Source organism: Thunnus thynnus, chromosome 6 (assembly GCF_963924715.1).
Source record: "Thunnus thynnus chromosome 6, fThuThy2.1, whole genome shotgun sequence".
Classification (NCBI taxonomy): domain Eukaryota; kingdom Metazoa; phylum Chordata; class Actinopteri; order Scombriformes; family Scombridae; genus Thunnus; species Thunnus thynnus.
The window spans coordinates 29,902,885-29,927,033 of NC_089522.1; the positions used below are offsets into that span (position 1 = coordinate 29,902,885).

The 24,149-nt window shown below is 39.7% G+C and overlaps 1 protein-coding gene across 2 annotated transcripts; it reads right to left on the reverse strand.

Moving 5' to 3' along the window:
• Positions 1–2,022: 2,022 nt before the first annotated feature.
• Positions 2,023–19,597, reverse strand: ccm2l (CCM2 like scaffold protein). Of its 2 annotated transcripts, none has more exons than XM_067593312.1 (11): positions 19,348–19,597; positions 16,410–16,577; positions 16,243–16,326; positions 15,192–15,375; positions 12,966–13,612; positions 11,367–11,496; positions 10,093–10,156; positions 9,159–9,315; positions 7,171–7,309; positions 5,179–5,326; positions 2,023–4,219 (listed from the first exon to the last, which is right to left on the reverse strand). In XM_067593312.1, the coding sequence occupies exons 1-11, from the start codon at positions 19,375–19,377 to the stop codon at positions 4,084–4,086; spliced, it is 1,887 nt and encodes a 628-aa protein (XP_067449413.1). In that variant the 5' UTR covers positions 19,378–19,597; the 3' UTR covers positions 2,023–4,083. The 2 variants fall into 2 exon arrangements, with proteins under 2 accessions (XP_067449413.1, XP_067449414.1); XM_067593313.1 differs by having other exon boundaries at positions 2,031–4,216; positions 19,348–19,596.
• Between the last annotated feature and the right edge of the window lie 4,552 nt (positions 19,598–24,149).

Genomic DNA, 24,149 nt, shown 5'->3' on the forward strand with positions numbered 1-24,149 from the left:
TGGGATTGAATCCATGAAATACAGCCAGCAAAAAGCTAAAAGCAACTGAGTGAAGTGATTTCAGTGTCCAATGCAAACTTGACTGACTACTAAAGAAGATAAAAAAGACATACAACACGAATCAACTGCAACCATTGTGTTTCTCTGTGGTGAAATGCTATCAAATTATTGCATGAAGCCATCCCATTCATCATAAGAGTGCAGTGCAGGGGTATTTGAGCTCATCTGATAGGGCTGTAGGGGAACATGTGACAAAAAGTTTGGGAACCACTGCTTTGGATTGCAGATGTTATGGCGGCTATTTGGGAACTATGAGAACTAGTGTCTGTTTTTTAATTTTTCTCATAATAATGATGTATTATTGTGTTTTTTTGTTAATTACAATAACTGGAACTGTCTGTTACTGCTAAAGCTTTTAATGTGTGAACCTACACATCACTGCAGGACTCTGGCAGTTACCACAGATGAAAATGAGCTGTTATCTACCTGATACAATATGTGAATTGTATTAAATAAAAAATAAAATGAATGGAAAAATGAATGAAACACTCTTATGGTATTATTATGCAATAGAAGGCATACAGTCTCATGCTGGGTACTATGGTTTAATTTTATGCATTTTCTTCTCTTTTTTTATTTAAGGGGTGTTACTCTTCCCTGCAGTGCCTATGTAATTCCTCAGCCCATCTCAGGGGTATCAGGGCTGCTGAGGCATTAACTGAGCTGTCACTGCAGCTCTGCCTGACAGCAGCTTTGATTGGCTGTTGGCACTTTGTTATGGAACCACAGTGGATTTTCTCTGCACTGATCCCCGCAGTGACACCAACACTGAGCTGAGTGAATCTGGTCAGCTCAGCAGGACGACCATACTGTGTAGTATGACTGGTAGCCTGCTAAATATACCCTGCAGGACACATCACACTGTAAATCCCTGCAGGATGGGAGTTTGTTATCACACACTCACCCCCTGATCCCCTGCAGCTACAGACCAACAAATGAACTACAAGTGACCTTCCAGCTCAGCTGGAACAACAACAGGATGACATTCCAAAACTGACATCATTTAATTCAGACTAATCCCCCCTGGAAATAATTTTTTATTTGTATGACATCATGTCTACATGTTTATTTGAGTGGGCTGGGGGCTCAACCAGGGGGGTGTTAAAACAGACAGGATGCAGACACCATGCCGTTAACCCATGACCATCCATGTGTTGATCAAAATACGATGTAAGCTTAGCACCAACAATGTGTGCCTGTGTGGCAGCATTTTAATTACACAGGAACAAATGTTTAGAAATGTCACAAACCACACACTAAATAGTGAATGTCAGATATACTGTATGTATAAGTGGTCACACATATTCATACATGTACAGAAACATATACTAATACAAAATGTCAAATACGTAGTTCAGCTTCAGCTCTTCACCAACTCATAACCTCTGCTGTTAAGTCTTACTGTTTTTGTACTGTTTTATTGTTATTGTATTGTTTATAATGTAATTGTCTGTATATTTTCTTACACCAATGTCCATATGTCTGCCTAATTTATCATTTTTTCATTCCATGTCTAATTGCACTTATAAAAAGAAAAGGAAAAGATATACTTTAGGAAAGAACAAGAAATAATATTTGATGTTAAACGGTGTATCCGTGATTCTGCAGGGCTGCATATGACAAGTAATAGAGGAGAGCATTGTGTGTGTATGTGTATGTGTGTGTGTGTGTGTGTGTGTCAGTAGGATGATGATGATGGTATGATGGTAAATGCCGCCACATGGAAGATTGCAGAGATTACGGCGCTATAATCCGATGATGAGGATCGCATTTATACAATGCGTGTCTGCTGTCCCTGACACACACACACACTGACACACACTGACACACACACACACACTGACACACACACACAAACATGGCCCAAAGACTGCAGTCAAACTGACAGAAATGACCTCAAGGTTTATCTCCTGTCATGATAACAGAACTGAACATCATCACCTTGAATTTTCTGGTATCATTTTGACTGATATGAATCATGACTTCTGACATTATGAAGCAGCTGAAGACATACAGTGGTGACAGTATGGCTGTTTGCCTGCAGTGAACTCAAACATGTCTTCCTCAACAGAATAGTAAGCTTTTCATTATCTTACACAGTCATGAAGCCTGGAAGAGTGTTAGTTAGTGTTTTGGTTGTATGGGGATGTACATTGTCCAGTCAGTCTGTGGTTACAGATACTTTCCTCTGATATTTTCTGTGATTTCAACTTGTGACCCACTTCACCTACAAATTAATCTCTCTCTCTCTCTCTCTCTCTCTCCACCTATAACACTCACTACTCCTCATGCATGCATCCTTTTTAAATAATTGTGTGTATCTTTATTATGTAATTTGCTTGCAGTGCCGGCATACCATCTATTCAGGGTCAAGAGATATAAACCAGCCTTTTGGCTAACTCTAGTACATTTACAGTCATGTTTATCGCTGCTGCTGATAATAGTCACTCTGTTTATGATAAATAATTTGAAAAATAAATGCACACGGCGTCAGTCTATTACATAATGAGGTTGAGGAGAGTAATGACTCGGGTAGGGCCTGTGGGTGTTCTGACTCTATGTTTTTCTCTCTGATGTTTAGCGAAGCTGGCAGAGGAGAGGACCGGGGGGCAGGGAAGCAGTGCACCATGGGAAGGTCATGATGCTGCCACCAGGGTAACGGGTCAATGCAGCATGGAGAAACAGAGAGAGAAAGAGAGAGAGACACACAAACATATTTTACATTTTCTATTTATGGTTTTCATTATTAACATTATATTCAGTTGTTATGTTATATCTTCTCATTCTTTCTGGTACACTATAGGGTAGAGTATAGGATGAGGCTCCTCTTTTTTAATCTTTTTCTCAATTTTTGTTGTCCTTCCACTTGTCCATCTATCTATTTCCAGTTATTAAAGCTGTTAAAGCTTTTAAAACCAGTAAAAACAGTAACGTCAGCCCAACAATTGAACCTTAAGCTCAGCAGCATGGATGTACAGCAGTTTTTTTATCCTCAGTTGCCTCCATGTGGTGGTGACAGGTATTACAGTCCCTCCAGAAAATCTCATTCTACAGCGGCCTTGTAAATTATTTCTCTCTCTTAACAAATTAATGCAAATTGAATCACAACATACAGTAGACTTAATTCAAAGCTGAATAAACAGTTACATGCCTCCGCTCCTAATGAGTTCCCCATGTCACTGCTGGGTGGTGATGACAGACTCTAGGTTTTATGTTGTCACTTGATGTACACAGTTGAATGTATTTTCAAATGTTTTTTGTAGGTTTTATATATATTAGTCTGTGTGCATTCAATGTTTTACCTTTCTGCAAGACAAATTTTCCCTTGACAACATCATCATCTGTTTCATTTAGGTTTTTCTTGCCGATTTATTAAATGCAAAACATATAAATATATAATTTACATACTCACAACTTTTTTTCAGAACTGCTGAATCTTCAGTATCAGTGATTACACATTAAAAACTGAAATATAGTAATAACTGTACAGTTTCAACTAAAAATGTCTTTTGTAATGATGAGATGATCCGATTGAAATTTCATTCATTTATATCTTAGATTAACTGCTACATGTGACTACATTTTCCATATTTAAATAAATGAAAATAAAATGTGCCAGTGGAATGTCAGTTTCATTTTTTGCAAAAATGTTAATGAAAAAACAGCAGTTTAACAAACAGTAGTTGCATTGTTGAATATTTTTTTTTAAAGTATGATACACTGATGAAGAAATTATTCCGATTTAATGAGTTGAGTTGATGATGTTTGGTCTTTGGTCTCAAAAATAACATTTTATGATTGTGTTATACTATTCACCTGTTGCCCATCAATATTAAAAGGGCTGCTCCAGTCAATATATACAATTAATATTTACAGGTAATGTGTCTAGTAATTAATAGAAAATGATCTATCTATGAACAATGCTCCCGCACATGGACACTCGGGCAGCTTCAGAGTTCAGACACTGATTGGCAGTAGGAGTTAAACCAGAACTGAAATTCTTTCTCTTCTTCCATCCCTCCATCAGAGGTAGTAGTCTTCCTCCTCAATGTCTCCGTGTGTGTCCTGGAAGCCGAGCGCCTGGATGTCATGGGTGATGTCAGTGATCCGTCGGTTGAATTCCTGGGATCCTGAGGCCAGAGAGCAGCTGTCGTACCTGCTGGGAAAACAAGCAGTTTGTCTAAATGCTATGTAATCTCTCTTACTTTCTCCTTAACCTGTTAAGCAACACTGCCCCACCCATGGGACACTTTAACCTTGGTGGCATCATTTCCAGGATCAGTTATACTCAGACTTTTTTGTTGTAAAATTTAAAGATTTACCTTTTAAATAAGACCAAGGTTATGACTGTAATCAAAAAGATTGAAGAACAGTAACCTTATTCTAAGGTTCTAATCTTATTTTGGGTACATTATTTTCAGGCTTGTGCACAAAGATGGATTGCCTGGTAAGAGGCTAATTAGCTGCTTTCAAATGTCCTGCTGAGAATGAGTCAGATTTCATTTTAATTCACACTTATTTTCTAAGAAAGGAAATGTCTTTTTGTATACTAAAAGTGGACTAAACCTGGGCTGGTTGCATCAAAGTAAAGGGAACAATGATCAAAACCCACCCTAACTCTACAATTTCTTTCATAAGCATGATCTCAACCCCCCAAAATAAGGTTTTCTTGTTGACCACAATAATAAAATACCTGAACTGTATCAGTGAGATGTGATAATATGAGCAAAACCTGTTATCCTGACAAGAACCAACATGAAACTTCAAAGGCCAATGAGAACTTACTCACCAACCAAGCTTTGATCAGAAATGATAAATTGCTGCATTTATATAGCGCTTTAATCTAAAGTGCTTTACAATGTGTTTCCTGCTGTTCACTCACCCATTAACACACACACTCATACAATACACTGATGGTGGCAAGCTACCATGCAGGGTGCTGGCACAACCATCAGGAGCAATTTGGGGTTCAGTATCTTGCCCAAGGGCAATTCGACATGCGGACAGGAGGAGTCGGGGATCGAACCACCGACCTTCTGATTAGTGGACGACCCGCTTTACCTCATGAGCCCCCTGCAATGACAAAGGACATTGTACACCTCCTCTTGACCTACGTACCCTCTCATTGCTGTGGCTGAAGTGTTGCTCATGCTGCGTTTGATGCGTCCAAAGCTGTCGGTTAAAATTCCACCCTCCCGGATCCCAATACTCTCCAAGAAACTCTCAAACACCCCAACGTCCTTGTCTGGGATGAACGAACGCATGCCTGGGAAACACAGGACACAAGGTAAATACTTTTGTTAATTAAAATTACTTTTGTTGTCTTTTTATTTTGATGCCCTCTTCATTATCATCTTCAATAAGCAAAACATTTGTAATTATAATGCAAGAAGAAATAAAGGGCTACTAGTTTTCTTATAGTTATTTCCCTGAACCTACTTGTATATTCGTACCCAAGTACCCAAAACCAAATTGGTTAATAGTTACAAAAAAAAAGTTAAAAAATTTTGCAGTTTGTTGACAGAGTGCAATGTTCTTCCAGTGAATTTATGGTCTAACCATTCTTCTGTGTTTGTTAAAAGTCATGTCTGTTGGTCGATCCACCACTTTCATCCAAACTGAAATATCTAAACTATTGAATGCGTTGCCATGGTATCCTCTGCAGACATTCACAGTTCCCTGAAGACAAAAATAAAAACATGACTTTCCCTTGACCTCTGGCACCACCATGAGGTTGAAACAGCATGAGACAACAATTAATGGATTGATTGCCATGAGATTTGTATACATATTCATGTCCTCTTCTGGATAAATTGTTTTTGTCTAGTGCCATCATCAGGTCAAAGTTTTAATTCGTCCAATACCTTTCCATTAATCTCAGCTGTACTTTGTTTTTAGTCCTAAATATTAAATGTTAGCATATTAACAAGCTAGGCTAAGAAGGTGTACACCAATTAAGTTCAACCATGGGCCAGTTTTTTCAGCACTGTTTATTGGGGGGCTAACTAGAAATTTAATTGATATGTTATCCACATACAATAAACAGTGGCCCGCTTCATTTACTTCATTCCAAATTATGTTATGTAGCTGAGTTATGCAGTTTTTAAGATGTTACAAATACTACAACACATACTACTGTGTGGATTAATGAAGAGTGATGTAAAAGATTTTATATAATCTATAACAAGGAAAACTTCAGCTTTTGTTAGGGAGCCAAATATTTTTGTTGGAGGACCAGATCTGGCTCATGGGCCACTATTTGACTGCCATTGTGGTGAAAATGATATCACATTAAGGCCTCTGAAAAGATGCTGAAAAGTAGCCTAAACTTGACTTTGGCCACATGGGTCCACCCTCGTCATTTTCACTGTATTGGTCCCTTGAGGCACCATACTGGGAGAGGCTTGGAGGACCCAGGGCAGAGTGTATGACCTTAAACTATCTTTATTTAAACTGTCTTTCTTCCTCTACTGAGAAATGTATGATAGATGATGCACAACAACTTGATTTGATCTTGAATTTTCTGTTTACTGTATTAGTGCAGCTATGGGTTTCACTGGCTGACGTGACAGATGCGTCACCCAACTGTGATGCTACTTGAGGAAACACCGTGTGAACGCTGCAAATTTTAAGGGAACTAGTAGGAACACTGGGGTTTAAATTCGGTTTGTGTGCTTCACTTTTAAGAGGCAGGACTGAAAACGTCTGCACTGTTTGTTGTCTGATGTCCTCCTTCACAGCAAACGTTTCATAATGATGATTATACACCGACACACTGAGCATTAACAGGCCAACTCTCTCTCTCTCTCTCTCTCTTTACAGGAAGTTGTGGTTTCCTCAGTGGAAGTGGGTTGGGGTGGAATTTGTTGCGGTAAACACACACATGCTAAATACACTCACACATACAGTATACTCATGTACATACGCGCACACATAGAGCGTAAGATACAGCATACAGCTAACACTCGTCTCCTTCCTTTGCAGTACTACCATGAAACTGTATAAATAGTAGGTTGTGGTTTGCCGCAGAGTTTCAGTTAATGAGCTTTGTGTGTGTTTGTGTGTGTGTGTGTTTCTCTCTCTCGCTCTGTCTGTCTCTGTGTCTCTCACCCAGCAGCAGGAACTTGCGGTTGTCTCCGTACAGCTGCAGCAGCTCGGAGCAGAAATGGTCGATGTTTGATCCCAGTCTATATTCTCTCAGCAACACAGCAAACTGCTGCAACTCCACCGGACTCAGTTTATTACGCAGCTACACACACAGACACACACACACGCACATGCACACACATACACACATGCAGAGAGAGAGAGAGAGAGTCAGAAGAGCATCCAAACATACAGACAATAGTTTTTCTTCATTTGTTTTGATGCAGTCACCATTCTGCTAAGTGATTCTTCCTGCCTGCAGTCTGCTCAACTGGCACAACTAACAACAAAGCTAAAACAAAAAAGAATAAATGATTTTAGTTAGTTGACAAATAATATTACATCCATTTAGGTCTGTGAGAATTAACGAACCAGCAACAGAGAAAGGTAGCTGCAAGCTGCCAAAGCTGCAAGCTACAGTTAAGGCCCAGTCACTCTGCTACATTTTTTGGCAAACTTGATTAATTCCTATGCAATCACAGCGATCACTCAATTCGCTTATGGAGGTGAAGTAAATCTGCTTCAACACTGGTGAACTTTGACAAGCCAATTCGCACTTTTGGCCAATAGATAGCTAATTGGAGGGGAAGCCAGAGAGTCCAGAATGGTTGATGGTTGCCCTGATTAGAATAAAAACTGCTCCACAAAAGAGGAATGGTTTGCAGATAGTTATGAGACTGGAGTCCATAGCACAAAAACATCTTTTAAATAAACTGTGTGAACTTATTGTCCTGTTAGCTAACAAGTTTGCTAAAGGGCTGTTTTTCTCCTCTTTCAATAAATGTTTATTAAATAAAATGATGTAAAATCTTGAGAACAAGATGCCAGAGGGAGTTAATGGCCCAGTAAAGAGAAAATAGAGAGAAGTTCAGACAAATATATTTTTGCATAGAAGGAGGACTGTGGATTTTGTCCTCCATCACTTACATTATAAATGCATTTGCAGCAAAACAGGAGGAATGATTGCAGCAAGGAAATGTTTCAGTGTTCATATGGGTACCTGACTATTGTTATAAGACAGACTTGAAGAATTGTGAACCGATCCTTTAATGCCACTTTCAATAATTAGGGCAATAATATTCTAACATTATAGTTAGCTTGTGAGCTAACTAATTTTAGTTCAACCATGAGGCACAAAGTGTATTCTGGTGGTTCAAAGCTGTCACGCACACCCTCTGTTGCTATAGGTAACATCTGTTAGATTTATTGGTTGCTGTTAGATTAGATTAGAAAACTTCATTAATCCCCAATGGAGAAAGTCATTTGTCAGACAGACAACAAACAATATAGACATTGCATTCACAGTACACGAATACAAATACACAGTACAACAATAAATAACACTATAAACCAGCTGAAAGGTGCTATGGATCTAGACCACATCTAAAAAATAAAAAAAAACAAAAAAAAAGACCTTCCGAGTCTTTCAGTAGAGCACTGAGGCATCACTAGTCGCTCACTGAATGAGCTTCTGAATCCGTTATAAACACTGTGTAATGGATGGATGGCCTTCAAAATACAGAACTGTTTTTAGTTTGGCCATTGTTCTTTTTTTCTGCAGTGACCTTAAGTGAGTTTGGGGTAAGGCCAATAACTGAGCCAGCCTTTCTGATCATCTTATTGATTGTGTTTCATCATCCGCAGTGATGCAGCCCCGCCAGCAGAGCACAGCATGAAAGAGCCAGCTCGCTCGCCAGCTAACAAACCATGGGGATTATGAATCGAAACTGCTTTTTCTATAGGAATATAATATACATTTAATTATGAATAGATGTTTCATTAAATCACTTTAAATTACATACAGTATATAAATATGAAAGGTTGCCGTTATTACAAATATTTGTAATAATTTCCTGTTTTGGACTGCAATCACACAATCACATGGCCTCAACCAGCCAAATATTGAAAGTGTGGAACCCACATTCACACACACACCCACAATACACACTCACAGTGATCATGTACTCCTGCATCAGCATCAGGGCGGGGTTGCTGTCTCCTCCATCACTGACTGAAGCCAGACTGCGATGGGAGTCCCGCAGGGACAGAGACGAACTCTCACTGTATGTCTCACTGTAGTAGAGCTCAAAGGCATCCTGGGAACCATCACTGAGAGAGAGTTAGAGACAAACTCAACTATCACATCAACAGAATATAACTATCCACTAACATAGACAGACCAATGACAAACAGATGGATAGATTTGTTGGTCTAGTATGCAGTTGCTGTTCACCAACCATAGCCGTCAATCAGCTGTTATTTACTGTACCGGCTACAAGGATATAAAAGGTATAGGAAGAATAAATTAACCCAAATCACAACCATATTACAAGCTTTGAGTAAATAAAACCCCAGACTTTAAATTGGTAATATTTAGAGGGTTCGATGATAATAATGAGCCCAGAATCTGCATAGACTGATAAGAAGACCAAGAACTTTGTGATCTGATCAAAATGTTCATGTTTCAGTTGTGAGGATAGAGGAGTGTACTTGATTCTGATGCTCATTTATGTTTTATCTACATCAGGCTCACAAGATATTAAGAGAATGAGGTTGAGCTTGTTTTTTTGCTTTTATTTTGTGTGTTTGTTGTCTTAGGATCTCTCCCTCTTTTTTTGATACTCTATGTAAAGTGTATAAGAAGTGGGTCATTATTTGGGAAGTCAAAATTTAATCTCTGCCGCAGTGCTGAAAATGCTTTCTGTTATCGCTATCATGGCCAAAACTCATTGAGGAAGAGCTGGTGAGGAGAATATTTAACATAGTAAAGCTGTTAGCTCAGAAACTCTGTTAGAAAACTTTTTCCTAAATATTAAGGAAAAGTTGTAAATAGATAAAACACGGTATTTATTTGGATAGTTCCAGTTGGGGCAAAATGTGACTCACTATGAGCTGCAGCAGCTAAACTCTGGATCATAACTGTAGGACATGTCAGACAGACAGCTGTCACCTGCACAGAGACAAACAGAGACAGAGAGACAGAGCATTAAGTCCACTTACAAGTTATAGTATTCACACAATCTACTGTCAAACAGAGACCAAGAGGTTTGTCTATGTTGATAGCCTCTGCAGTATTCATTACAACTCACAATTCAAAAAGTGTTGGACAGAATAAACAACATACAATATTGATAATTTAGTTATTCCTAGAGCTACAGCAGTAGTCGTAGCTACAGACAGCTACAGTAGTAGCTACAGATAAAAAAAAAGGTTTTTCCTGAGGGTGATGCTGGAGGAAAGGTCACAGGGTCATAAAAATTTAAAGGGTTCATCCACTGGGGAGCAGAAACAGGATCTGTAAACTTCTCGGTTATTCTGGAGCTTTGACATGCGTCAATGCTGGGCAAAAGGACAGTGGTGTATCCTGTAACATGTTGACATGAGTCATTGCAACACATCAGAATACTCCACAAAAACAAAGGTATGGTTGTTCTGATGGGTGTGCCCTTGTTAAGGCTGCACTTAACATCCACCCTTTTTATAGAATTTTTGCCTATTTGGCACACCCAAATGGAAAAGCTTATAACAGAAGAACTGTAAGGCCATGATGCATGCATTAGGCTTCATTTGACAAATGGCATCTTCTAGTTTCTGGAAATGTGTTTGTTTAGCATGTGGCTGAAACACAAACAAAACTACATCAGTTCAAATAAGGCTCGAAAAAGTGTTTTTGGTCCTCGTCTATAATGAGTTATATTTGAATAACATAATTAGGACATGCTTTATGCCAGAACTACGCAGAACACCATATACCCTCTTCATCTTTTCAACTTGTATAATATTCCAGACCTCTAGGCCGAACCTTATAGGGAGTTTTTAGTTTGTGGTGTCACTGGCGTCCCTGAACCTCTCCAATCATCTCAATTGGCCAAATAGTGCCAACTGCTTTGACTCATTACTGTGTGATGTTACCGCTTACAACTGGCTTAAGCGGGTCGCCGGCGACCCAGTGGATGTTAAAGAGTTAACAAACATCAGTATCTTTAAGCTAGTATTATCTGAAAAATGACTGTGTAACAAAGACTTTCTGTGATTTCACTAGATTTACAATTCATCATCATACACGAAAAAATAAAAAATAAAAGTTACTTTTAAAGTGTCTTCAAATTACATTGTTTTTGTTTTATTTTTGACATATGGAAAGTCTATGTGTCACTTACTCCTCTGCAGCCAGTATCGGTCTGGCATGGTGTAGTGGAACCCTGCCCTGTCAACACACTCGATGGTCTGATGACCGTAAATGACCTGGAACATCTGACAGATCAGGGAACAGTACTCCTCTGCAGCATCCTAAACACACACAGAAATCATTATTACAGTGAATTAATTGTCACATCAATATAACCCTGATCTCTGAAAACAAAATTTCCGCTCAGATTTCCCCTTTTGCTGATCGTTCTGAACAGCTTCGACTGTTACAGTTATCTGTATTAGTGCCTTACTCAACGGCACATGCACAGTAATAAGTTGTAGGATTTGAACCAGAAACCACCCTGAGCCAAGACCGCAATCTGTTTTTGCAATGAAACTCAACTGGAGTCTGTGAGTTTTATCTAAGCCAACTGACTGAACAATGACACACTAATGCAGCCAATCCAAACAAATTATTGCTCCGGGGATGAGGTTAACAATGACCGAGGATACCTTATCACCACACACACACACACACAAATCCAATGACACGGCCACTCTGCTGCAGCTGTGATGTAATGTTTCAGGTTATGCAACAAAACAGTCTCAGTATGAATGTTATGAATGTGTATGTGTGTGTGTGTGTGTGAATGATCATGAACAGTATTGCCCTACTTTCCACTTCTCCAACATGAGCAGCATTATTGAACCCTAGTGGAAAAACTCATTACAATGTTCTATTTCTATTTCCTTGCATCTTGTTGTTTCTTGAGTCTTGAATACTTGACTTGCACACACACTAACTGTTGGTGTGTGATTTTGTTCATTCCTTTGGTAGGCCTATGTCAATGAAATTTAAAATTTGAATAAATCATTGATTTTTCATATAGCCTAACACCACCAACAGTGTAAAATTTCTGCTTGTCCAAAACCAACAAACAAAAGACCAAATTCCTGTCTACTGTATTTTGAGGTTAATGCTAAAGACGCAGCTGAAATTTAAGAGGAAAGTCACTTCATTTTAATCGAATTGCCACACTTACGTCAGTCTAGGTGAACTTTGACATGTATCATCCGTGTTGCTGACCTATTGGACAAACTGTCTAGACAGTACTGACCTCTGAGGGAACAAAGAGGAAGCTATCCTAGCCTGTTAGCTGTGTTACACCATCCACTTTTATATGAAAGTTTCTCCACAAAGGAGGAATGCTTCTGTTCCAGAGGTAAGAAAACCTCATTTAAAATCCCATTGACTTTTGTGGTAAATAACAAAAAATTCTGCCATGGTATCCAGCCTTTCTCAACAGTATCTTGTGTTATTTACTTGGTTAGACATGGATGGTAATTAAAAAAAAAAAAACAATCTAATATCACTAATTATTCAATATTTCTGTTTTTTTCAGCCTTGAGCGAGGCGAGGGGTCATGGTTAGTTCAGACATGTCTCTCATAACAACAGGGCCAGAATATGCCCAGAATTTCAGAATTACCCAAGCAATCAAACCTATGAAACATTCAGCAGTATACTGTGATATTTTATACAAAATCAAAAATTTTGTTTGTTTGAGAATAAAGAGGTCGAGTAAGTAGTTTGTGAAGTATCTTCTCGGAGCAGATCAGGTGACCCACCCTGTTCTCCACAGCCAGGATGACCAGGTTACAGTAGGCGTCGGGGCAAGGTGTCGGCTCCAGCGGGTTGTGGTTCCTCCTCTCCCAGCTGCCGTAGCTCTTCCCCCGCTCCCAGCTCCCCGTGCAGGCCTGCCGTCGCTCCCAGCTTCCTCCCCCACCGCCTCCTCCTCCACCACCTCCTCCTCTCCTCTCCCAGCTCCCTCCTCCTCCACCACCTCCTCCCCCTCCTCCATGCCTCCTCTCCCAGCTCCCTCCCCCTCCTACACCCACACCCCAACTCCCGCTCATGGGCCTTGCCCTGCGGTTCTCCCAGCTCCCTCCTGGTTTACGTGTTGGCTGTCTCCTCTCCCAGCTCCCTCCCACTCTCTTCCTCTCTAAACTCCCTCCTCCCCCTCTCTCTCCCCCTCCCCCCCCTCCTCCTCCTCCTCCTCCTCCTCCTCTCTCCACATTCTGGTTTTTGTCATGGTTACTCCTGGACAGTGAAGGCCTCCAGTCGACTCCACAGATGGTGTGTCGTCGTTCCATCGTCCCCCCTGCAGGTCGTGGGTCAGCGTTACAGCTCATGGTTTGACGTCTGCCATCGATTCCAGTTGGCTTTTTCCTGTCCAGGCTGTCGTCCCCAGCAACCACAGTGTCCACGTTCAGACCTGTGGGATGAGGGTTAAAAAAAATGTTCACTTGTCATATTCAACAGTAGAAATGGTCCATTCTCCCAACTTTCACTGCCACATGAACAAAAAAAGAAAAAAAACATTCATCAGTTTGATTTTTCTCTACCTGTAGTTATAGTGCCCTATTTGGTCAATACAACATAACACATCATTTACCACATTTTGTTTTGAGAGAAATATAACACTGAATTAGATTTTTTTATGAACATAATGAGAAAAGACATGCATGGCAACCACCAAGTCACAAACACTGTAAAGACTGGTAGCCATGTCCCTCAGAGATACTAAATTACCCCACGCTTTCCATGAATATTAATACAGGTACAACCCATAGACTGTATATAAAGATGGATGTAGCGAGATGTGATGTCACCCACAGAAGCCCAGAGTTCCAGCTGATGGTGCCATCTTTTCCATTTAGAGCCAGAACCTTTCAAATAAGAAGTGCGGGGAGTTGATTTTCATGATCTGGAAACAGGCCTTGGACTGAAGCTAATGCTAGCTTACTGGGAACACTGAGCAGTGCACACATGGGCTAACATTTGCTATTTTAGTTAAACTGTACAAACAGGGCAGGTATGGTAATCAAGTAGCATTAATGTTACCAAAATATTGCGACAACAGTCCCACTCAATTCGAGTCCTGGAGCCGGGAAGAGCAGCAGGTGAGCCGACTGTCAATCAACGCCAACATGGCAGACATCAAAGCTAGTGTAAGTCGTATAAATGATCACCAGCACACTTACATGTGTGTGCTGATGGTCATTTTGGAAATTATTGCTCCATTAATAAGATTTGAAGACTTATAGCAGCTTTGATGGGTGAGTGTTGATTGACAGCTGTGATTGACAGTTGGCTCACCTGCTGCTCTTCCCGGCTCTGGGTGTGGTAATCAGGTATGGTAATCAAGTAGCATTAATGTTACCAAAATATTGCGACAACAGTCCAACTCAGTTCGAGTCCCAGAGCCAGGAAGAGCAACAAGTGAGCCAACTGTCAATCACAGCTGTCAATCAATGCCAACATGGCAGACATCAAAGCTAGTATAAGTCTTGAAATCTTATTAATGGAGCAATAATTTCCAAAATGACCACCAGCACACTTACATGTGTAAGATTCGAAGACTTTTAGCAGCTTTGATGGGTGGGTGTTGATTGACAGCTGTGATTGACAGTTGGCTCACCTGCTGCTCTACCCGGCTCTGGATGTGGCAATCAACTGGACTATTGTTGCAATATTTCGGTAAATTTAATGTTACTTGATAATGATACCTGCCATGTTAGCATCATTTAGCTAAAGTATCTAATGTTAGCCCAAGTGTGCACCGCTCAGTAACCGGGCCATGTCACACCTCCGCTACACCCATCTTTACATACAGTTTATTGTCTACCTATGTTGACCATTGTTATCTTCATCTTGCATGTTTTAGCCATCCCTCGAGAGTCTCTAGTATTCTCTTTTTATCAATTGAGAAGGAAAGCATCATTAAAAAAACACATCATTTTTCCTCAGTCATTCATTGACTGACAGTGCCTGATCCACAGGTGTGTTCTCACCTGTCTTGAGGACCAGCAGGTGCAGTGCATCGTCTCTCAGGTAGGAGGCAGCAGCGATCTCATGCGTTGGGATCCTCATCAGCAGCTTCTCGTTGTCTCTCCATGTCAGCAGCAGACAACGAGCAGACAGACTCAGAATACAGTCCTGATCCACGCTGGTCTTCAGTGGCAACACCTTCAACTGCTACTGACAAACACACAGGTAAACTGATTATAGATTATTGATTAATGAGTCAGATAGTGTTGAATTGCAGACGGATGAACAATCACAGACCGCAATTGATTACTATCCCCAACAGTGATTAGTTATAGTGTTCTGATATGATCATCTGAATGCTGAAATTAGTAATATATAAATAATTGTTTGATCAACCAATTACTGCTTATTGACCACTAAACCTGAGAAAGTATAGTTATTGATTCCTGATCTTGGCTGAAATCAATTATGTAAAGACAGTTGATGAACAATCCCAGCAGCGATTAGGTAGTTAGTTATAGATGAGTTGATGAATATCACAAAGAATAATTAGTTATTGATTACTAACCTCAGCAATGAGTAGTTATTGATGAATAACCCCAACACTGACTAGTTATAGATTGGTTATTGATCACCAACAACATTTAGATATAGATGTTATTCATCACTAGCTACAAAAGTGATTGTTTATAGATTGATTTACTGAACTCAGTGATTAGGATTAAACAAGTTATCGATTGCTAACTCTGGTTGTGATTAGTTATAGATTGATTATTGATTACTGACCACAACAATGATTAATTATAGATGTTATTTATCACTAACTACAACAGTGATTGTTAATAGTCTGAGTACTGAGACTGTGATTAGTCATAGGTTCATTATTGATTACTAACCCTGGCTGTTACTAGCTGGCTGTTACACTCCTGGCTGACGTGAAGAGACAACAAGAACGTTACTGATTATCAACATCCACCTTATAGATTTCTTACCTCATTGGAGATTTATTATAGATAAATTATGAGTTACCAAAATCAGTGGTGATTAGTTATAGAGAGGTTATTGATTACTAACCCTGGCTGTGTCTAGTAGTTGTAGCAGCTCGTCTCGGCTGGAGGGGTTCAGGGAAACTGACACCCAGGTTAGGTGGCCAAGGAACTAACAAGAAAGAGTCAAAGTTCAAGCAACTGGATCATATGGTTATGAAGTCAATTGAGACTCTCCTATACTCTGAGTTCTACCTTAACCTCCTTCTCCACATAGTCGAAGATGAGTCTTTCAGGGTGGATGAGGTAGTCAGGGGGGTAGAGGGGGACAGTGTGCAGCGGGCGGCGGTAAACACTGGCTCGGTCCGCCTGCCTGCGACCAGATTTGGACCAGACCAGCCGCTTAATGGGAGAGACAAAACCCTGGGGAGGGAGAGAAAGGATGAGAGAAGAGAGAGAGAGAGAGAGAGAGAGAGAGAGATACATGACTGATAAGAGGAATTATTTAAAAAATAAACAGCACTTTGGTTAAGAGCAAGATATCTTGCAGGGGACATATCATGCGCATTTCCAGGTCTATATTTTTGTTATGGGAGTACTGGAATATCTTTGTATGATTCACAGTTCAAAAAACTCCTTATTTGTCTTATATTGGCCATTTATGCAGCCCCTCAGTTCAGCCTCTGTCTGAAACAGCCTGTTTTAGCTCCTGTCTCTTTAATGTCCCCATTCCAATGAGTCCACTCTGTTCTGATTGGCCAGCTCTTGGAAAAAGTCCCCTGGCAGACTTCCACCAGCTCTGGAAGCTATGTAAACAAACAAAAGTAGTAGGTTTTCACTGATTTTTCTCATTCTTTACTTGAAATGGCATCTTCTCAAAGACATTTGAGAATCTGATCCAAAATATGGAACAACCATAGCAACAGCCTTAGTAACAAAGGCTACGGAACAGAAGGCCGTTTGTGGGCATAAGCAAACGATGTGATGTCATCTCAATGAGGAAGTAGAGGTAACTTGCAAACAGAGTGTTCAGGGCAGGCTGAAGCCCTGGTTTTTGTCTTGCAGGGAGCATTTTTACATACGTTTACCTCATGTTTTGGAACTCTAGCTGTGTATATTCATGGTCCCAAGAGGAGGAATCCAAATCATTTTTGTGATCCCATGATCTTTCCTCTTGCACCACCATCAGGCCAAACTTTACACAAAAAATCCTTTTGATTTTAGTGATCCAATAGCTGTAGTGCCATCCTTTAGGACAAACTACATTATTAGCTCAACTAATAAGTTATCATCAGTATGTTGTTTATTTTGTCCAACAATTTAGTATTCTGGCTGTAATTAACACAGCAGTCTCTGGTCACTGGTAGGCTGTTTTGGGTTTTGAATTTGAACAAGAATTTCATGTAAGAAGGTTCATTTGTGTGTTCATACATGCCTCAGTGTGTGTGTGTGTGTGTGTGTGTGCATGTGTGTTAATGTAGTACATCTCCCCTTAGCTGTCCCAGCTGTGATTGACAGGTGAGTAGTGATCTTTGACAGCTCCCTGCTGAGACTCACTTATAACACAGCACACACTGTTAGACACCCACTGACACACACACACACAAACACACATTAATATACTGTGGCTTGAAGGCACAAGACGAATGGACATAACACACACACACACACACAGACACACACACACACAGAATAGAGAGAGAAAATCAGCTTGTTTTAGAGTCAGAAACCTCTCTTGTGTTTCTTTCTGAATAATAACAAGGAAAGATCTCTACATATCAGAATGAGGCAGATTTTTGATGAACATCTCTGCTGTCAGCTGAATTTAATCGTAAGGACAAAGACCGAGGATGGTTATAATGAGTTTTGTTCTTCCTCTTGTTCTAGAGTTTCTTTGAGGAGACAGAAAGAAGAAATAATTGGGTTTAGTAATGAATGTGGTTAATGTAACAACCTGCACAGGTCAGACCAAGGTGATGGAGTTAGTTAGAGGGGTTTTTTGCTCGGTGTCACATTTTCCAAAACTTTAAGAGATATTTCTCAATTTTTAATACAGTTTTCTTTTGAGCTTTAGAAGACAGACAGACAGCTGTCTAGAAGATGCCCATTATTACAGAGATCATGTTTTTAAAGAATCACATCATTTAAGTTACTGTAAATCAACTTACAGTTTTTGGCTGGTTTTCAAAGGAGTCCAACCCTGTCTCCTAGAAAGTACGTTCAGAAATTGTTTCACCAATTATGTTGTGTTAGCAAATGTAATTGCTGCCTGGATTATGATAATGTGGGATATGTTTGTTTTTTTTAAAATTTATTAAGTGTTACATTCATATAGCGCTCTGAAGTTTGCACAAGACGCAGGACTCTTAACACCAAAGATTGGTGTTGGCACCCTGAGTCCTGTGTGTGGTTAGGTTTAGGCAACAAAAGCACTTTGGTTAAGGTTAGTGAGAGATCGTCATAATAACCATAACCATGATCTTTCCTTAGCCTTAACCAATTATTGTCTAAACATAACCATAAAAAGTTTCATATTACTGTAGTTTCTACTAGCAGATGTTGTTCTCTCTGCTATGCTGTTTATACAATGTATGTAGGCATTGTGTTGTCTGGATTATACAACATTTCATTCAATAAAGAATTTTGAAGAGCTAGCTAGTTTGCTAACTGTCAGTTATAAACTCATTAAATTGGCTTATACAGTTTATTCAAATTTAAGGCAATATCTTTCTCCATTTTGGACTTCCCCATTCCCCAATACCACAAAGGTCAGCACTGTCAACATGGTTTGCTAATGGTCAACAGTGTAAACTTACTTGTCAGAGTTTAACAAATTTGAACTTGATGGGAAAGATTTACATGTATTCACTTCACTTCACAGCAATTCCATTGAAATTACTTGATTTTGCTCCAAATTTTTTTGTATCCGAATTTTTTAAATGCTGGTGTGACCTGGGCCTGAAGGCTTGTGTTCGTCACCAACTGTGTGTCTGTAATCAAGCTTGTTGGTTTGTCATTGGGAACTGAGACAACACTTCTTTGACACAAAAATAATGGAGTACTATGTTCCAGTTAGATGATGAAATGTGACAAAAGAAGCTCTGGAGAAGCTTCAGAAACAAATCTTCCTCATCCAAATTATAACTTTAATGAGATTAAATGAAAGTCAGAGACAGAACTGAAGCTACCGTACCTTCTTGGATTTCTTGGGTTCATAGTCCATCGTGATTCAGTCCACCTCTGTACTGGTCCTTTACTGGGTCAGCTGAGTCCTGTTCACACTTTTCCTGACTGTATTTTTTTCAGTTTGTCTTTTGTTGCTGCTGCATCTGTCTCTCAGTTGTTTTTTCCATCGCTCCTTCTGTGTCTGTCTTTCCCTGTTCGAGTTATTTTAGCCTCTGCATCTCAGCTTGTTCTTTCTCTTTCTACACTGATTGTTCTTTTGAGTCCTCTCAGGGGGCTACACACACACACACACACACACACACACACACACACACACACACACACACACACACACACACACACACACAAAGGAGGACAGAACAGGAAGCAGAGGAAGCCCACTTCCTGTCCGAGAGGAAACTCCACCAAAGGCTGATAAGGCCCATTCTCTCTGCACTGATAACACAAAAAATAATAATAAAATTTGATTTGACTGCACACACACACACACACACACACACACACACACACACACACACACACACACACACACAATTAACCTTTAATAAAACCTGCCCCTTACATAACTGTCCGTCCATTTAGTTATTTGCAATTTGTTCACTGATTCAAATAGGTGTTTTGCCAATTGATGATTTTCTATGCAGGATTAAGAATGTGGAGCTCATCTTCCATAACTATCAGCGAAAATTGGTCAGAAACACAAATTTTCTGTCTAAATTAGAACAGATATGGTTATTTCACATGAGAGATATCTTCATTTCTGTTTTTGTCATTGCTTTTCTCATCTTTGAAGTTGGCAAGGCTCAGCTGCAAAAATGTGTCACATATTTACTCGCATCAATTGCATCATTGTGGAGTTTGCTGATGTTGCCAGCACTGTCAGTCAAATCTGATCAAATCCATACCCACATGCTGAAGCTGAGGTTCTGAGTGTTAAAAAACAGTTTTTTTCAAACATACTTTGATTTTTGCTTATATAGTAATGATTGTTTTATGTTATAGAGAAACAGAGATTTAACACCATGTTTTCAGAGGTTAAACTAAGCTGTAGAACGATATTTTGAATATGTGAGGAGATAGCAAACATAAAGTACATCACTGTAAACATCAAATAGTTTCAATGAATGGTATTAGCAGATTACAGTATACATGTGTGCTACTTTTAGTGTTGATTTAAAAAAAGAAACAAGGGTGAAATTAAGAGGAAAATCAAGAGTTTACTTAAATAATTGTCATCTTTTCACAGTTTTCAGGACACAAGGTACTGGATTACATTTAGGATGGTGTCTTCAGCCGCAGTGAGCAGGTTTGGCCACAGGGAGGCAGCGCTGTGTCAAAGACTAACTGTGAAGCAGGAAAAAGAGGAGGAGGAGGAGAAGGAGGGGGGAGAGGAAGGAAGGTAACACATATTTCTTCTCAGCAGGACACTGATGGAGACAGAAGAGACAACATCAAACCTGTGACCTATCAGAAACACACACACACACACACACCTGCCCACCCACACACACACACAAACACATACAGAGTCACATAGACAGTGTGAGGGAAATTATAGTGTGAATATGTGTAAATGAATATGTGTAAACTTCTAAAAGGTTCAAATTGCTTACTGACAGTCATAGATACCATGTTTGTGCGTCTGAACAGTATGTTCCTGTGTGAAAGAGAAACAAAGAACATCTGTTCATGCTGAAGCATATCCCACCATGTCTGTGTGGGTATAACCACGCATAGAGTAGTCACAACACCTTCTAGGGGTTGGTGTGAAAGAGATCAAGGAGTATTCACCTGACTGTTTGGGGCTCACTCCTCTGCAACTTGTATGCAGAGCTTGTATGTCTGTATCGAGTGTGAGTGAGCAATGCTCTGAGCATTAAAGAAAGTGTGACAATACATACACACATGTGTCACTGGCCAAATCTCCTCTATTGGAGTGCTTGTCAGAGCTCAAATGGATAAACAAGGCAGACGGAGTGCAATACTCACCCTTGCTGAAAACATACAGACGCCCATTTGTGAGTTCATTGACTGGGGTGAGATCTGTACATTCAACTCAGAGAAATATCCTCAAATTCAAACCTGTGTTTTCCCAGCTGACAATAAATAAACAGTGCTGTACTGAACAGGCTGTGGGCTAATGGTAAATATGAGGTAGGGCTAGTGAAGGGGGTGGAGCCCCTCCGAGTGACACCTAAAAACACTTACCAACCATGTCAACAACAATATCCACTGAAACTGGAAGCCGTTGAGGGAATCACACCAGTGTTCAATTGTTTTGCTATCAGCTGGAGTGACTGTGCTATGTTCTAACTCACTTGTCAGAAACCATATTTTTCAACTCAAAAAGGTAAAGATGGAGGGTCTGAGTTTCCCTGCAGGTAATGTTTCAACACAGTATATACTAGATGACCTAGTGATCTGTTCACCTTAGCCAGGAAGACTGCAAAAACTGACACAGTGACACTGTTGAAATATTTCACTGAACAAGGTCGCAAGGCTAGCCTATCTAAATTGCAGTTTGTATTACCCACAGTGACATTCCTTGGGCATGAGATCTCAGAGAAAAAATCCCAAATGCCTGAGCCCTAAAAGAGTGGAGGCTATCCTACAAATTTCATAATCAAAAGCTAAAGATCAATTTGTGTCATTTTGAGGCATGACAGGCTACTGCAGACAGTGGAATTTTGATTATGCCTCACTGGAGGCTCCACTCCCAGCCATAAAACATGGCCATGGCCTCAAACTGACTGACCCAGTGACTTGGACCCCAGACTCGGAGACAGCATTCGCATGCCTTCATTCGCCTGAAGCAGGCCCTCACATCCCCACCTACTTTAGGACTGCCAGCCCCAAACAAACCTTTTACTTAGACTTTTGACCAGAAAGGAAACTACATGACATAAATAAACACTCCGTACATATTTGACTTAAAAATAGCAGATACTTAGGGAAACTGCATTTACAGGAACCCTTGCTGGTTTATTGTGGGAGAGGAAGAAATTATTATAACAAATTATAAACTAAGAAATTATTACTGTCTGACTGTATTATTTCATAATCAGACAACTAAATGATACATTAAATGACTAAATGAGACGTCATTGAAATCCTTGTTATTTGTAGAATTAAGGTGAATTAGTTTACATGTGCAACCCAGTTTGTTTCAACAGTATAATAAACATTCAATGACCTAAAGGCACAATCCAAATATAGACAAAAAATGATTGAACTGAAAACAGGACAGGACTTAATCAATTTTTAAGAAAATATTTAGATGCTGCTGAAGGTTTATTTTGATCAGGGATGTTGTAAACACAACTGTAAAACTGAATCCAAATTTTAACTTTAAGAAACAGTGAAAGCCATGAAGTGCAACTTAACAAATTTTTAAGCATATTAAAGAATGTCTCTCTTTGGATGCATCCAAGATATTTATGCATGCTATGATTCTTTCCCATGTCTTATTGCATTACATGTTTGGGGCAGGCTGGAGAAATAGCCATAAGACCTCTTGAGTCCTTATACAAACAAACTCTAAAAACTCTAGACAAAAATCCAATGCATTTCCAATGCATTTGCCTGGTTTACAAAATTTTAAATGAATTGGCCCCTCCTCCACTATGTGACTTTGTGTACACTTGCTCATTAAGTTTTATCAGCTCTTCCAGAATATCCTCCATGTGAGATTGTACCATACCATTTTGTCACACTGCATCTGGGCAGTCAGCTTTCTCTGTGAAAGCCACAACTCAGTGGAATGCCCTAACTGATGATATGAAGAGCTGGAGTTAGAAAGTCTGCTAAAAGCTACTCAGCTCTATAACCACTGACTCTACATTTTATCTCATGGTCTTCTCATTAACGCAAATAATCTTGCTTTAAATTTGACAAGCATACATTAGTCATTTTGTGTGGAGCTTTGTATTTTGTATTATGTGTCCTGTGTGTGTTTTGCTTTATACTGTTTGTTATTGTGCTGTTCTATTAGATGAAAATTAACCATAAGCTAACGCTGTTACAGTACATCAAATGGTAACATTTATGTTTAACAATGTACATGGCCTCAATAAATAAAGAAGACAAAATTACCATTCTTGCCTAAATGTTTGTTTCCCTTCTAGCTAGGTTGGCGCATGGGAAGGACCATGTGTCAAAAGGGGGAAGGTGGATGCAGAAAATAAACACTGGTTCACTAGAAGCTTCACAAATTACCAAAATGAAAAATATATATAATATTTTTTTGCTCAAAATGTAATAAGAGGATATGAAACACAAGCCTCCAGTCATTCAGCCCCTGGCCAACCCTTCAATCACTTGCAGATGGATTTCATTGAACTAACACCATGCATAGAGAAGAAACATTGTCTTGTAATGGTCGACATGTCAATAATAGGCTGAAGTTTTCCCAACAGCATAAAGCTTTGAGCCCAGAACTAATGGAAGATGTGATGCTTAATAACTGTGTGCAGCTAAACAAAATGTTGAGCTCTATCCACACACAGGTGAAAGCAGCTCTCCTGAAACCAACTAAGGGGCCTCTCCACAAGGAGCAAACGCTGGAGGAAACCCAGATGGACAGGACTTCATAAGATTCTGCTGACCACACCTGCAGCCATCATGGTAGAGGGACGAAGCAGCTGGTTTCAAACCAGCCACTGCAGGAACACCCGTCCTCACAAGAAAAATGTGAAAATAAAATTCAGCGGGCAAAAATGACCAATAGTTACATTTATGCCATCTAGTGGCTGTAATGATTATGACTCGGGAAAATTCAGACGACATAAATATGAGGTGAAAATTTGCCTC

Coding starts and splice junctions, on each gene's coding strand:
- ccm2l (XM_067593312.1), bottom strand. CDS start 19,377: ATGGACTATGAACCCAAGAAATCCAAGAAG. Junction 16,327..16,409: donor ATGTGGAGAAGGAGGTTAAG/GTAGAACTCAGA, acceptor CTTTCTTGTTAG/TTCCTTGGCCACCTAACCTG. Junction 4,220..5,178: donor TCAGCCACAGCAATGAGAGG/GTACGTAGGTCA, acceptor TTGTTTTCCCAG/CAGGTACGACAGCTGCTCTC.